Source organism: Chaetodon trifascialis, chromosome 22, assembly GCF_039877785.1.
Source record: "Chaetodon trifascialis isolate fChaTrf1 chromosome 22, fChaTrf1.hap1, whole genome shotgun sequence".
In the NCBI taxonomy this organism is placed as follows: Eukaryota; Metazoa; Chordata; class Actinopteri; order Chaetodontiformes; family Chaetodontidae; genus Chaetodon; species Chaetodon trifascialis.
The window spans coordinates 15095296-15112677 of record NC_092077.1 but is presented as its reverse complement, the minus strand read 5'-3'; the positions used below and the strand labels follow the sequence as shown (position 1 = coordinate 15112677).

At 45.5% G+C, this 17382-nt stretch overlaps 1 protein-coding gene across 1 annotated transcript in view; it reads right to left on the bottom strand.

Moving 5' to 3' along the window:
- Positions 1-1719: 1719 nt before the first annotated feature.
- Positions 1720-17382, bottom strand: part of apaf1 (apoptotic peptidase activating factor 1) — a 43812-nt gene continuing 28149 nt past the window's right edge. Inside the window, exon 27 of the mRNA XM_070992313.1 lies at positions 1720-3558. Within this exon, the coding sequence (XP_070848414.1) occupies positions 3412-3558 (147 nt within the window). The 3' untranslated portion in view covers positions 1720-3411. The remainder of the gene's footprint in view (positions 3559-17382) is intronic.

Below are 17382 nucleotides of genomic sequence, written 5' to 3'. Positions count from 1 at the left end.
CAGCGTTAGCTTAACGTTAGCTAGCTTCAAAACAAACTTTGGAATAGCAGCCGTTTGCCAACTTTCTCTCACTGTCTGGCTGTTTTCATCCCCACTTTCCTCAGAATCTGCACTTTCGCTGTTCTTCTCAGTCTTATTTTTGTAGTTGTCGGTTTCCTCATTTACTTATGCTCTTATTCCAAGAAATTTGACCCTTATTTCGCCTGTTTCTACAAACTTGAATTTGGCTAGCCCGCCATCAGAAGTCAACCGGAAATGGCTCTATAATCATTATACTGCGTGTGTACAGCAGCGCCCCTTGTGGCGGGGAGAGCAAAGGCATGGGGCTGCAGCGTTCATAATAAATACTGATACTTTAATTAGAATCGGGACATACTGAGCTCCTGACTTCAAGTCCACGTTATTATCTGTACAGTTATTTTACCACATGAAGGTATGTGTCCTGTGAAAATTAAGTTATTTAGCTCCAAAATGTCAACCCATTGTCTGCTTTGTGACAATGCAATTTCCAAGCGATCCAGGGGGTTTTGAGATGATTTATTTTGCTTCAGAACAGGGAAAATTTCATCAATTTTCTCAACCCATGAAGGAATACTGAAAATAAATAAATAGAGATATGCGGTTTTCACTTTCCTGTTTCCTGTGCTGACTCCCAGGAATAAGCTTCTCGTGGCAATATCAAGTCTTTTACTTATTTATTTATTTGTTGCTCTAAAAATAGTCAAAATGCAATATACAGAGTCTAAAAAAGACAAGATTGGTAGCAGACAATAAAATAATCCACCAATGTCAAATGTAGTCTCTGCAGGTTACAGCCCTGATTAGGATAGATGCTAAACATCCCATCCCATCCCAAATCTGCTTAATTAATTAGTTATTATGAATCACACATGAGCTTTATCAATCATTATATACCTATGCTACACAAGACCGAATGTTTTTTATGGTGGAGTGCGGAGGATGAGTTGAGGCAGCCTGAGGACAGAAGCTGCTCTGTAGTCTGGTGGGGCCTGAATTGCTTGCCAGACGGCAGCAGGGTGAACAGGGGTGCTGGGGTGGGTATTGTCTTTTACTATCCTCTGGGCACTGCACAGGCACCTCACCTCACTGATGCTCGGTGGATGAGTACCAATGATGTTCTGGGTGGTTTTAATCACCCGCTGCAGAGCCCTCCTGACCCTCTATCGCTCATCTGTAAAAGTTGACCAGAACTTGCCGAGAATTTTGATTTCTTAAGTTTCTTCAAGAAATACAATCATTTCTTTACCGGCGTGGAGATGTGTGATGTCTCTCTGCGATGCTGAAAACTTAAAACTGTTTGCCTGCTCCACCTCAGAGCTGAAGAAACCTACAGCCACATTTCTAAAATAGATGTGAACACCTACTGTCACTGAATATACAGCATTTTATACCTAAATGCAAATACATTAGGAAGTTTTATTTATTCCGTTCAGCTGGTTATTAAGCCACACGCAGCTCATTTGTCCCGACATCAGGAATGACTTTCCCTCACTTCATTTCAGGCATGAATAAATTTCCTCAGTGAAGAGGAGACGTTTGGAGTGGACTGATGTTGAGTCAGCAGCTAAAACACTGGAGGAGACAGGAAATACAGGACTGATTGATTCATCGGTCAATAAACAGATAGAATCACCATCAAAAAGGAAATCACTGAGCAATGATAATATGGCAGGTAACAAAATGAAGACAGACACATGGCCTCATCATAGCGTGCGTAGTTTAATCCTTTATAAATTACACTCACATTGCACCACACCGCATGACAGTATCAATGCATCCCGAGCAGACGTCAATATTTCTGCTAGACAGAGACCTCCTCGCTGGAAGGACACCTGTTGATTGAATTCATGCCAACATGAGAGCACCAATCGCAAAGAGCACAATGTGAAGGGACAGGACAACAGCATTGATCAGAAACGTTGAAATGCATCCTCACTTTTATTCATTTATTCTCTTGATGTGCTTATTACTCCTGCTGGACCTGTATCGTCCCAACCACAGTGACCGGGTTTGATGGATTACAGCATGCGAGGGGACGCTCGCCTCTCTGTCACATACTTGGGAATAAGAGCTCATCTGTGTTGTCAAATCAAAGTAAGGATCCGTTTTTATGTGTCTGAACAAGGCGACATTAGCAAAAGCTTCATGAAAGATTGTTAGTCCTGCTTCAAAGTGCTCAGAACAGGAAAAGGCTCAGTAGTTTAACAACGTGCATTTATAAATGTATGCAAAAAGTGGCATATAGAGTAAAAAAAAAAAAGACCTGGTACAAAATCAAAAAAGTTGCAGTTAATAAAGCACAAAAAGTACCATTTGACATTAGCAAGTGGAAATTTTTTGGAATATAAATTATAAATGACATTTGCATTTTTTTTTGTAGAAAACATTTACCTTTGATCAAAGTTCAAAAGTACAAATCGCTCGGATGTACAAAAAGACCCACAGGCTTTCAAAAGTTTTTGGACTCGATTTTAAACGCTCAATCATTAAAACTTAATCTGAAACTGTTAATTTTTAATGCTCATCAAAGAGCACCAGAAGTTCTATCTATGCTGGTGGATTGAGAAAGTCACGTACACTGAGCACGCAACCCTCCACTGCCGACAGCATCCCGCTCAGACTAAGGCTGCAGTGGAAAGAAAAGGCTCAGAACTCTTAATACTAACCAACAGGTTCACCCTCAACCACAAACATGTAAAAAAAACAGTTCAAAAACGTCACAGCACGGGCGAATCAAAGGCATTTCATGACTTCTAGAGCATCAGCGGACGTGCACCGTGGCTTATATCGATCACATACAGCAGAACGGAAAACCTCTCACATCACATGCAATGATGTTCAGCACTAACAACATGGATTAAAATCTACTATTCACATCGAACCAATGCAAGATCACATCCATTCAACCTGTTCATGTTGATATTAGATCTGATTGAAAAGATCCGCTGAGGAGACCTGATCGTCACAAACGCTGTTTTCTTTTTAAGCAAACATGCTTTTAATGCATTTTTTTTATCTTTTATTTTTCAAAAAGGCGATTCTGCTCATTTTATCAAGAAAAAACATGGAATTGCATCTTCTGTGTTCATGTGAGAAACAGGCAGATTGGACTCTTTGGACTCTTTGAGCATCAGCCACTTGACCCCACAGAGCTGAAGGAGAGCATCTGTAATGTTCCACCGTGATGCTGTTGGCTCGTGGCAGCAGTGGAAATGTAAACGTATCTGAGAAGTGTGTCATTATGGGATGCTGCTGTTTGCAGACTCCTTAATGCAATGAAACATGTCTGTTTGAGTATACAGTCTGTAATAGCACAGTGTGTAGTGTGTGCTCACATCATGGTGGTCTGTTTCCTTCTGTTTTCGGTCTTTCGGAGCAGTGTTCGTAACGTCACACCACCCTCTGCAGGATGTAGAGGATGCCGATGTTATCAATGGTGACGAAGGTGGAGAAGTCGGGGGAGACGTGGACCTTCTTCAAGGCGGTTCCCGTTGGATAGAAGGTCTGCAGGGCCTCGCCTTTCTCCACATCCCACCACTGGTCGACAGACAAGAAGGAAGGACAGAGAGACCGTTAAAGTGCAAATTCAGCAAGCTTGTCTGTGGTGCTTAGCTTAGCACGAAGGCTGGAAACAGTTAGCCTGGCTCTGCCCAAAGGTGACAAAATCCACCTTTCAGCACCTCGAAAGCTCCCTGATTAACAAGTTAAACCTCAGTCTTAAAAAAGGGTAAAAAATACAAGTTGTGGTTTGGCTATTTGGTTATTTCTTGGCTGGGAGCGGGTAGCTGGACTGTGTAGGTTTTGGACGAACTGTTTCCACCCGGGCTGCACGGTGGCGCAGCAGGTAGTGCGCGTGCCTCACAGCAAGAAGGTTGCCGGTTCGATCCCCAGGTCAGACGGGGCCTTTCTGTGTGAAGTTTGCATGTTCTTCCCGTGCATGCGTGGGTTCTCTCCGGGTACTCCGGCTTCCTCCCACAGACCAAAAACATGCTCATTAGGTTGATTGATGACTCTAAATTGTCCGTAGGTGTGAGTGTGAGTGTGAATGTTTGTTTGTCCTTGTATGTGGCCCTGCAATCGGCTGGCGACTGGTTCAGGGTGTACCCCGCCTCTCGCCCATTGTAGCTGGGATAGGCTCCAGCCCCCCGCAACCCCGAAAGGGATAGGCGGTATAGATAATGGATGGATGGATGTTTCCACCCGTTTACGCTAAGCTAAGCTAAGGGGCTGCTGGCTCAAGCTTCACATTTAACATGCAGACATGAAAGAGGCATTAATCCTCTCATGCAACTCCCTGTAAGAAAGTGAATAAGCCTATTTCCCAAGATGCAGTTTCTTGAGCAGATTTAGGCACAAAGTGTGTGTAATTCTCATGAACTGAATCACAGAGGGTGTGTTCTGCTTAGCCGGCTATTTGTCTTAGCCTTATGGTTATTCATAAAAGTGAAGTTTGGAGACGTTGTAGTGCTTCTGCTGCTCTACGATAAAATCCAATGGCAAAAGTCGGGCATGCGCTCGGCTTTATCTGAACCACAACTTGAGACAAAGGCAGGAAGAGAGACGACCGACAGAGAGCTTTAGACTGGTTGCCAAGATGACCACGGTGAATTTAATAGCATAATATCACCAGACTCAAACTCACTCATACCCTCAGGCTCCCTCAGAGACAAAGATGCACCCCCCCCCCCCCCACACACACACACCAGCTTTCCAGAGTGATTCCGTTTAATCTCGGTTTAAAGTTGACATTTTCCATTCAAGCTTCATCTCACTGGGATGAATCATCAAAGGCACATCAAGTCAATCATTTGCAGTCTGGTATGAGTCTCTGTGCATGTGTGCGTGAGTCTGTGCATGTGCGTTGTGTGTGTGTGTTTGTGCGTGCGCATTCAACTTCGACAATAATAGCCATGGTAACTTCACATGGAAACTGCACCGCATCCATCTGAATAAAAGATGACATGTATTAAATCAATAGGTTGAAGCTTTAGTGGTGTATGTTTTTGCTCTAAAGCATTAGTGGCTCTGCCAGTGTGTGTGTGTGTGTGTGTGTGTGTGTGTGTGTGTGTGTGTGTGTGTGTGTGTGTGTGTGTGTGTGTGTGTGCGCGTTTGGGATAGAAAGCAGGCCAACTCCTCAGTCCCTCCACAGTCAGGCAGACAGACTGCAACAGAAGAGGTGGCGGCAACAGATGCCTAGCTTACAGAACAATCCCAACACACAAGCGCACGCACACACACGCACACACACACACACACAAAAACAGTCCATTAATCACACAAACCATTCAACAGCATTAAGGGGGCCTCATTTGCATATTCATGATACTGAAACACACTGTATGCCTTTAGGTTTTCTTCATTTTTTCCATGCCATGCTACACCATAAATTTACTGTGCATGTGTGTGTGAGAGAGAGTGTGAGTGTGTGTGAGTGTGAGTGTGTGTTATGATGGCGGCTGTGGAGGAAGTCCAATCTCAGCAGAAGTATGGCCAACCCCCTGCAGCAACACAAATATACTGGGCCATTTTTCAGTGTCCACACACGCGCACACGCACACACGCACGCACGCACACACACGCACACACGACATTCAGATTGCGAATCCACAATCGATCGATCAAAACATTTAGCATTTTTAGCATTTATTACAACTTCAGCTACATCTGCTGCCCTCTCACGTCTGCCTGTTGATAGGCTATTACTCGCTGAGTGTAACCAATCAGATAGCAGGACAGTGAGCTACAGAGTGGCCACTTCAGACAGAGAGAGGCTGCCTCAATCCGATGAGTCGCTGCATTTGGTTATTTTTGTTTATAGAGCGATGATGTCACAAATGATGATAACTGGCATTCAAAGGAGAGCAAGAACTGACTTTCAGGCTCCGACCGGCAGCCCGGCGACCAGGTACACCTGTGTAAAACATTCGGTGTGACGTCAGATGCTTTTGACAGGTGTTGGACCAGTTTGACGTGAACAGAACAGGTCAAGTCTGACTCAGGCCTATATTTAGGTCCACGACTGGGTCACAGTGGAGCTATTTAAAGCTCTCCTCTCCTGGTTTGACATATTTACGCAGGTCCGATCCGATGTTCTGTTGTTCTGAAAAAGGACCTGAGGTGACCGTAGGAGTGAGAGGCTGGCTAAACCACAGGTATCAGTGATTCACTGCACAAAGAGGGCTCAAAGCGTCTGTCCTCATACATGTGTCCGTCTCCGGCCCGTCATCACACAGGAAATCATTTCACACAGCATAAATGAGTGCACGGCATTAAACCAAATGGAACTAATGTAAAGGCCGCTTTACATAACAGCTATGAGTACAAATCCACTGCTTACCTCCATATGTGTACAGTGTCGTGATGAATCTGCGTCATGTTTGCTTGAACATCACATTACATGACAGCTTAGTATGTAATTTGCTGCTGCCCTGCAGGATAAACGTGATGCGAGAGCGAACATGACATCGGCTCAAACAAATTCATTTTCATGTTTCTATAAACATATGGACTGAATCGCAGGGCACAGCATGATTAATCACTGTTTTGTGCGCTATTTAACAGAATCCTCTGAAGACTGGTGGACCGCATTAGCTCTCCGATTGACTCCGGGTGAGAAACAGATGCGAAACAACTGCAGAGCGATAATTTATGTTTCCAGCAGCAGTTTCGGCATGTTGTATTTTGCCTCTGCGAGCGGACAAATAGTACATATAAACACATTTGGATAAGAACCTGCCGATCAGACTTTCCCCTGGTCTGACCACAACCATTAATTATACACATCCCAGCTGAACAGTTGGGTCAAACATCTGTCTAACTGCTGGATATCAAACTTCAGCTGGTCTCAGATCTGCTCAAATCAGCACCTGATTGTCACTGATTGAGCAAATTGTGTCGACTTTCTTCAGCTTGTAAAACCTCAAAAGGTTGCAGTCATTACCAAACAAACTGTGTTCCTGAGCCTATGTAATAATCTCCTTTTTGTTGCTCCTGCATCGCTCTGCCTGCTGGTCTGTGGGAGCAGTATTTGCAGATTTTATTGTGAAAAGCTTTGCTCTCTTTCCACATCTGACGTCCACAGCTATAATGCTAATGACTGGCCCTGAGACCTATGCAATTCTTAGGTTGACTGTGTGTGGAGAGGTCAACCCAGACAAGTTAAATCAGGTGACTACATGGAACTGGTTACAGACACTGCACGTAAAGAAACCGTGAGCACAGAACTTTCCAAGGTCACAGACTGATACCTACAGCTCGTACCGGCCTCAGTTTTAGGCACTGAATGTCACCATGTGTGGTTTTGGTGGCCTTGCAAAGACAAACGGCGGCGATGAAAGTCTTGGTGTGGAGGTTGATAACACAGAACATCAGAGGGAGAGATGTGTGGCTGGATAAAGAAAGATAGATAAGACAACGGTGAGATCGATGGAGGGGCGGCGGGGTAAAACAAGGATACACAGCGCAGACATCAGAGGAGGGAACGAGACACTTGGTTAAAGCGTGCTTGCATCGGAATGAAAGGAAAGATGGCTGCCGGCTGCCAAAACACTGACAGCTCAAACAAAGAAACAATACTCAGATGCCTGTACACACACACACACACACACACACACACACACACACACACACACACACACACACACACACACACACACACACACACACACACACACACACACACACACACACACACACACACACACACACACACACACACACACACGTATGAATACAGAAATAAACAGACAGACTGAGAAGAGGGAGAGTACAAGCCGAGCCGAAGAACAACAGGACCGAATCCCACGACACACACGGGCAACAGACGATTGATGAAAGTGTGTGACGGAAGAGAAAATAAGAGGTGGGAAACACTCCATAACTCCGACGGGTTATAAAAAAAGGATTAGCAGAGAGATGCGACGCGTGGAGAATAAATGTTTAACAGAGTCAGACGGATCTGCGGCGGGACGGAGGGAGACAGAAAGTGTGAAAATGATGTTAGCTTCAGAGTCAGACTGGATTTTATGTGAGGGGAGGGAGGGGGGGAGGCCAGAAAATCACTACGTTGAATCATTTACACCAGAGGACAGCGATGAGGCTAGGCTGGGTTTATGCTGTTGCGTGAGCAGCAGACAGAGGAGCGAAGAAACGGCGAGATTTGTCCGATTCAAGCTAAAGAAACGGGGAGGAAAGGCATGCCTCAAACAAAGGAGCTGAATCAGATTCAAAACGTACAGATGCAGTGAGCTGAAAAACACATTTATCATAACAACAAAAACACACAAAATCAGCCTCCTTCCATACGGGCCCGCGCTCTCTTATGGGAATACGCTGCAGTGTTTTGTGTGTTGCTGTGTGACACCGAGGGGCCGCATCCTCAGAGCAGATGGCTGATGTGCTGATATCAACGCCATCACTGTGGGACCACTGATTTATGGGAGAGCCAGTGATGCGCTTAGACGCTAAATGACTATACAGTGTGTGTGTGTGTGTGTGTGTGTGTGTGTGTGTGTGTGTGTGTGTGTGTGTGTGTGTGTGTGTGTGTGTGTGTGTGTGTGTGTGTGTGTGTTTCTGAGCCGCTGAGAGGACAATACCCCTGGGCGCGTTCACTGCGTGTGTCTGTGTGACCGGAGATATTTCCGAACCATCCAGAGCGGCGTCCTCGCTTCCTTCTGTGCTGAGGCTGCTGGAGTGAAGTCAGCGGATTTATGACAATGATCAGGTCTGTGATGAACACAACAAACAATCAACAAAGGATCTCTCGATATAACACAAAGGCAGCAGACAAAATAAGACAAAAAAGACAAGAGAAAGTACTAAAATAGCTACAAAGAGCCTGACGGTGACATGACAGATTAGATAAGGAGGAGCAAAACAAACTGCAAGTCAATAACTGGCCTTTTGGTTTGGCCAATTAAATGCTTTTAATGTGAAGCTGCAGCAGCAGGAAACATTGGGTTTGCGTTAGCTTATTTCTCCCAAGACTGTCAAGACTGACACCCAGTTTGTAGTACTGCAGATAAATAAATACTGCAATACTTTCATCAGTGGGCCATAAGTTCAACCACCGACAGATAGTGACTGTGATGAAAATCTTTGACTTAAAGAACGACGTGAGTAAACAGAGAGCAGAAGTACGGCGTGGAGGGTGCACACATGTCACCCGCTTTGGTGGAAACGTGATGAAAGAAAACAAGACGGGCCAGCGAACGCTTATCTGCAGAGCCACAGCGTTCTGCATGTTCAGATAAGCTCCCTCTCATTGTCACGCTTTCACACACACACACGCGGGTCAAAATCACATCTGGGGAAGCCAGGAAGGTGAGTAACCCTGATTCATTTCAGCGAGCGGCAGACGAGCGACGAATCTCCTCCGACGGGCCCTCGCCTCTCGCCCTCCTCCAGCTAAATAGGTCTGCTTATTCAGGCTACCTGTGGGAAAGTCAGCGCTGCTTACATAACGGAAATACCTGTCCGTGTTCTCATGAGGGCCGGAGCGACTCTTAGGTGTGAGCAAGCGCACAGTTGTGCCTTTCAGAAGGGGTGGAGGGAAGCAATTCATCTTCCTCTTACATAAATAGCTCTGATGCAGAGTCCGGGGGGAGTAGGTGAAGTTTCTACACTTTAAAAGAAATTATTAAGACTCCACAGCCGGCAGGATGCACACAATGGGTGGAGGCAGGAGGGGAGGGAGATTAAAGAAAGAGGGGATACCAGCTGGACTAGATTGAGGCGATTTTGTAAGGCCACCTTCATTTCAGGAAGAAAAAATGAGGGATTTTTGTGTGTGCGCGACGAGGCCAAGACTCTTGCTGAGAGGGAAACAGCGTGACACCAAGGCTGAATTATTCATCCAAGGTTCCATCCACTGAAATATTGATGTACAGACGATCCTCTACACATCTCTCCCTCACACACTGTCTTTCTTTCTTCACTTTCTCTCACCTGTATTCCTTTATTTCCATTGGCAACTCTCTTTTATCACAGATGTGGCCAGGAAAGAGGGGTGGGGGTGGGGGGGGGACCAGGGATGTTATATCCTTGGATATGAGAGGTTCTGACTCCTTCCATTTATTCTTATTTCTCTCACATGTCTCGTTTTTGTCTCTTTGCTTTCAGTTCTTATGGCACAAATAGAAAGGGAGACAGATCAATAAAAAGAAAACATTAGAGAGACATGCCATAACAAAAGGAAGGGTGGGGGTAGGGGGCTGGGGAGTAAGAAAAAGAATCATAAAAAGAGGAAAAAGATCATGCGAGTGACAGACAGGAGGAAACCATGAGCTCCGAGGAAGAGCTCGTTCACGCTGGGACGCTATGAACGCTATTTAAAACGGCTCGAAGACCACTGAACCAGGTGGTCTGGAGACCGTCTCACTACTGTTTGGTTTGTCCTTTCTGGGCTACTGTAGAAACATGGCGGTGCAACATGGTGGACTCTGTGGAAGAGGACCTGCTCCCTCTGTAGCTATAAGGAGCTCATTCAAAGGCTGACCGAGGTTAATCCACATAAAACACGTTGGGTCAGAGAAAGCTAGCCAACCACAGTCCAAGACTCAGCTCAATGCGATCGATTTTGGGAAATACTTCCCTTTCTTGCCAAGGGAAGATACCACTCACATGTCTCTATGGTGAATACATAGATACAGTGAGCAGATAGTGAGCTTAGCTTAGCATAAAGACTGGAAACAGGGGGAAACAGCTAGCCTAGCCCTGACCAAAGCTAACAAAATCCAAATACCATCATGTCTAACATTCACTAACCGCTCCTTTGTTTAATCAGCACAAAAACCAGTGTAAAAATGACATTTCGCTCTCTTACAGGTGGGTATGGACCAGACTATTTCTTGGCCGGGACCACTAACTTCCTGGAGTCTCTGCTTGTTGCTTGGCAACTGACCCAGAATCCACACATCAGGTGATCTGAGCACACAGATTTGACAATCTGTAAATAAAGGCTCCCAATTTCACCAACATTTTCAGACATATTGATGCAAATGTCTGTCAAAATCAAATGCTATTCGATGAATTGACTTGAACTTGAAGCATATATGTATGATCCTGATGTATTTATTTCAATAAGGTTGCATTTATCTGTAAAACTACTCAAGATTTATTTCAATTGGGTGGGTTTCTAAATGTGAATGGCAAGTTTCTGTATACACATTTGTAAATCTTGTTTCAGGACTCATTTAAAGAAATTCTGCGAATGCACCAGAGACCATAACAACTGTAAACAACGATGAAAGCAGCGCAGCGGGTTTGGAAGGACGAAGGGTGGAAGGTGGAGATTCAAGCCAATGAATCCAGCGTGAAAACGGCCTCACGGACAGAGTAAGACTGAAAACGAAGTCAAGAAAACAAGACAAAGGGCCAAAGAGTTTATGACGAAGAGTGTTAAAGCAAAGACAAGACAAGGAGAGAGATAAATAAGGGAGAGTCAGTGTGTGTGTTTGTGTGTGTGTCCACGCATTTTACCAAGCACACGCCATCACCAGCTCCCTCCACCTCACCCTCTATCTCAGATCTCCCATCTCTACTCTGCCTCATTTCGTCTCGGTATGATTCGCACACACAAAGGCCTTCTTTTCCAGCTAGAGAGACAATTAACCCCGGCTTAATGAGCAACACTGGGGAAACAACCGCCTCCTAGAGACAGATAAATATTTCACCAGCCTGTGTTTATACCCCAAGCGTGACAACAAGAGCACGGAAACCAGGCCACGTTCGTTCCAAGCTTAACTCTTTCAAAGTTCCTCGCTCGTGTTTTGTCTCGTGTGGAGGCGAATGCAAAAGCAGAGATTCAAGGTCTTAAGGAAAACGTGTCTACTCTGGCTGCATTTCAAGCACACGGGGAAGAACGTGTGTGTTAAAAAATGCATTTTTTACAGTGTCTGGATTAACAAAAAGGGAAAACGATGAAAAAAAGAGAGCGATAGATTCGGAGAAAAAGAAGATAAATGCACGTTCAGGAGCTGTTTTGCATCCTAAGGAGTGTGTGTAGGTATTTTTAGAGGCAGGTCTGCTGCTACGGCGGAGCAGCACTGCGGGGCGCTTACTTCTCAAACAGCACGACGGAAGAAAAGCACTGAATGAAATCAAAACTGCGAACGCTGCCTGAACCAACGCAGTGGCCCTGTTACGCTGCCTCATTTCCATACAAGCCCTCTCAGAAGTGACAGTCATCAAAATGTGTCGTTTCCATCTCTGGACCAATTGTGATGGAGGCGGGGGTGCGAAATGAAAGGAAAAGCCAAGGGGTGCAAGTAGCCTGTTAACCAACATACAGCGGCTATAATAGCCGAGAGGGTGTTTATGTCGCCACGCTAATGAAAAAGACTCGATGTACAGAAAAGTGCTGCTGAAAGGTTAATGAACCCTGTGAGGGAAGTCAGTCACTGCTGTTGGAAATACAACATTTTGTTCAAAGTGGTGCTGAAGCATAAAAAAACATGAAAGTCGGCTAGCTCCCTATTAATAAGGAGCTAAAGCTGTGTCCATGTGAAGACATGAACTGGACCCTGCAGTTCATCTGTCTCTGCTGCAGCATCGGACGAGTCAAACCGTCTCCTGCAGGTCTGTCCTGTGCAGCCGGCTGGCGCTTCCACCCGAGGGGATAAGAGATATAGACGGCACTCAGGGGCAGCCATACTGAAAACACTGTGACACGGCAATGAAAGGTGAACTGTGCAGAGTCAAGCCCGGTCAGGAAATGTGGCGGTTTCACAGCACAGCGGACTTTAAAAGCTTGTCGGGATGTTTCTTAAACCGCTCGGGCCTGAATGCGAGCGTGTGCTGCTGAGGATCAGACCTGTGCGAGTGTGTTGACACGTAGTTTGAGCAGCAGAGGTGAAAGGCTGACTGTGTAAATCTGGAGTGTAAAACTGGCTTTTCTCTATGCGTGGAAGAACTTTGAACTAATAAATGATTACATGTGAATCTGTGCTCATGTGACGTTGCGCTTTGCTGCTTAAATACATGCAAACAGCAGCTTTACTGTGAGCGGAGGAGGAAAAAACATCAAATCTAAAGTGGTGCTTCTGCAGTCAGTGTGGCTGCTAAATGTCAACTAGGATTGGACAACATATGTAACTTTTGTTGCTCCTGTCCCACTTTGAAATGTGGCATCAAGTTCAGAATAAGCACTTATTTAAGTAGTTGATGGGGTAAAGATGCGTTCCATGTAAAGAAACAAGACACATTTGAGTCCTGCAGGTCTTCACAGCTGCTCTGTTTCTCACTGCAGCCTCAAACTGCAGCTGACACGTTAACAAAAGCAGCTAATTAAAACAATGACTGACCTTTCGTCTGTGTTCTTTGTTCAGACACTACATCGCAAAGTGACTCCGACATGCCTGGTTTCTAAAATAAAAGATTCCTGATGGGCTGCTTTTTGTTGGTACTTCAAATCAAAAGGATTACATAAGCAACAAGTCATATTAAGGACTTCTGGGACATAAAAAGACCTCAGATGGGGGCAGATGGGGGTAACATAACTCTAGTCTGAGAAAGACTAATGAATACTTGGACTGACTGATGTTCAGCCTTGAGAGAAATCACTGCGGTCTTTGCCAGCGAGGGAGAATGGAGACACATTTACTTATGGCTTAGTCAATCTCATTATACAGGAATCCTGACTGCTTGATACCCCATCCATCCCTCAGAGAAGTGATTGCACTCGCTCTCCGCTCTGTCCTTCTCGCTCAGTCCTGAACCGCTCGCTGCCGCGCAACTGTTTCTTAATCTTTGACAGATTCTCCGTCCATCAAATGTCTCTCGAGGGAAGGTCAGCGCAACCTTCGCTCCTTCATTTCATCACGTCTCCACACCCTCTTTTCCTGCCTCAATCTCGCTTAGAGTGATGGCTGACTGCAGCGGTTCATTAGCCGCCGAGGCCTCGTTAGGGTGCGCTTAATAATGATGGCTCAGGCTGAGAAATCAGGAGACAGACTCCAGAGTCCTAGAGCTTTACTCTAACCTACTGTACAAAGCATTATTTTAAGAGCAGCATCAGGGAGAGAAACATGGAAAAAGCTTGTGAGCTTTAGCCTCCAGAGAGGGAGAGCGGCTTTAAAGCCAAGGGTCACCGAAGTGGACAGAAAGAAAATGACAGCGGAGCGAAAAAAAACACAAAACAAATGAAGGCGTGAAACAGGGAGCCAACACTAGAGGAGAACACAGAGAGAGCTGGTCTGCTGGGAGCTGGAGGACAGGAAAATGGAGAATGAAAGCGAGGGGAGTGTAAGAAGGTGAGATAAGGTGAAATTGTGTTTCTCCCTTTCTCCTCCATCACAGGCTTCACTGATAAGTGATGTCTGACAACACTGGTGGCAGGGGAGAACTGTCATCGCAAACACTCCCATCCATCTGGGGATACAGGCTTTGGAGGTGTGTGTGTGTGTGTGTGTGTGTGTGTGTGTGTGTGTGTGTGTGTGTGTGTGTGTGTGTGTGTGCGTTACTCACATAAATCTGTCACATTGTGAGGATTCGTCTTCCTTATGGGGACGAAACGGCCATTACCTAAATCATTAAATTTTAGGGTGAAGATTGGGTTAAGGTTTGGCTAAGGTTAGGTTTAGGTTAGAGTGAGGGAAGTAGCATTTATGGTTACGGTAAGTCTCCAGGAAATGAAAGCAATCTATGCAATGTCCCCAAAACTGTTGCAAATAGCGTACGGCTGCAAGTTTCCGAGCACCAATGGATATGAATACACGAACTGCTACAGCCCTGCTAGCACGCACATGAGGACCCATGATGCTCATGACGCACACTCCTGTCAACTGCAGAGGGCAGTAACAGAAACGTGTTGTGCATACGAGCTGCATGACATCATTAGGATTCACACTGAAGGCCCGATGGCACGAAAAGTTGCAGGAAGTGCGAGAAGCTAACTGCGAATTCATTCACCAGGAGCCAGGAACATGCCACCGCTAGTCAGTCACAATCACAGTCACTCACAGTCAACCTTCCAGACGCAGCTTGCTTGCTAGCTGTTATCTCACCTGTTAGCTTTCGGGACACTAAGTTGATACACTTAACTCTAGAGCCCATCGACCTGTGTCTCTTAACTGTTTCCTATTTTGTGGAACAAAATTAGAAGTTAATAAGCTACAACAGCTTCCTCCATTACCTCTGTACCCTGAAAGGTCAGGGCTGTCAAGACGCTACATTGATCAACAGTTGAAGGCAGTAGCTCACCAATAAACACTGCAACACACCATTAAACACACAAGTCGGTCCATTCCTTATACGTGGTGTGTCCGCCCTCGACACACACACTCAATAATACATGAATACACATATTCAATAACGTCTGTGGCTCATGGATGGAGACTCTGAGTGTGCTCTGCTGTTGTGGTGTCGATCATCTTGTCGGGTCGCACCTGTCCCAGCTGACAGTATAAAAACAGAGAGTGAAAACAGAGCCGGCAACACATTTGACACCACGTTTGTACTTTAATGCTTTGAAATGAAGCACGAGCTGCCCCTGAGGGTGACACAACGCTGCTGTGGAGATCAGTATATTTCCACAACAGTGAGAACATGTATTCCTTCCTTCCATTCAACCCTCGGGAGGCTCTGTGCAGCGGTATCACACATTTTCCAAGTTATACTGAAAAAGTAAGTCAGCCAGTCTTCCTCACAACATCTCGGCTGTAGACGTCTCATGAAGGGGGCGACGATGAGCAGAAAGTTCAAAAACCAACTGCCAAAATGATTCTGTAAGTTAAAATAGTACATCAAGTCTTCAGACGTGAGAATGAAAGCTGATCCGTCTCACAGAGATTGTTCCCAGTCTTAGAAGAAGACTGGGAATCTATACTAGCTCAAGCAGAGTTGTTTTTTTTGTAGCAGCAGATGGTGGAATGAGTAAAAGGCCAGACTGACATGTTTGTCCTCTTCAGGAAGGCTTTTACCAAAGCAGCAAAGAAGAACCCCGTCTCACCATCTGTCCTAGCTTTACAGGAACACCAGCTCGATCTCCTCAGAGTCCACAGCACCAAGGGACACGCTGCATCGGTCTCCAAATTTCCACGAAGAAGCAATCAATACCACTTTGGAAATAAGAGAAGCGAAAGAAGCATGTCCACTGAAGAGGCAAAGCCATAATGTTAGATAAAGTAATACAGTTTGAGCGTTGCTGGCGTCTGGGTGGAACGGGGAGTCGAAGAAAACATCAGGAGAAAAAGCTCAAGTTCATTCATTCATTCGTTTATAATGGAGGCAGAAACTTTTGGTATGGGTTTGGTTATCATCTTATTCTATGTTTTCATAAAATGAAAGAAGCTGTTGATTTTCATATGAACAAGTAGTCGAGCTGCTAACTATGGCTGACGCGCTCCCTTCGTACCCAGAGTAACAAGTGAAAGTCACTTTTTTTAATGGCGAACCAATTCAAACGCCAATGGTGTCATTCTACAGCATGACGATGAGTTAAAGCAAAGAGCTGCCCGGGACGACGATGTTTACCGCTGAGCAGGAAAGAGGAGGTTTGGTTTTTGTTCAAGGTTAACAAACAAAATCAAGAGTTTTTCCCACACGGTGAAAGAATTCCGCTCCCAAAATTCAAACCCACCAGTAATGACCTTGTTAAGAAATCAATAAGCGGCGTGAGGGTTGCATCAGCGAGTCCAATCAAACTGGAAGAGGATTAGCAGGACAGAGCAGATCTGCGGTCCCTGCTGATGAGGTGGCACATCGGTCCGGCTTTTGACAGCTGGCTTAGTTAAATAGACAAAGCTCAAAGTACCCAGAGGTATCGATTAAGGCTAAATAAGGACACTCAGTTCTCACACTCAGTAAAGGCGCTTTTAAGTCTGAGAGACCATTGACGGCATAAAAATAGGCTCAGTTATGAAGATCTCTGTCAATATTTATAGAAAGAAATTTGTTGAGCGCTTTGAGGTTTTGTTTGCAACATGATGACTTGGTGTGAATTATTCTGGGCTGCTGGGAGCGTGTGTGACGACGAGCCTTTTCACACCTGCCACCTCCCCTCGTGCTTCATGGCACTGTGACAGATTGGGTCACCGACGTTTGGAGAGTGTGTGTGCATGTGTGTGTGTGTGTGTGTGTGTGTGTGAGACAAGGCCAGGTGTGAGACAGGTACAGCGTTTTCTGGCAGGACCTGGAGCAGAAGGAAGGAGGACTGATGGGAGTCGTTGTAGGATGTTACATCCTCTCTCAGAGGGCTGGACCACACCACTTCATCACACACACACACACACACACACACACACACACACACACACACACACACACACACACACACACACACACACACACACACACACACACACACACACACACACACACACACACACACACACACCTGCTCGCAGGCATGCACGCTTACAATTT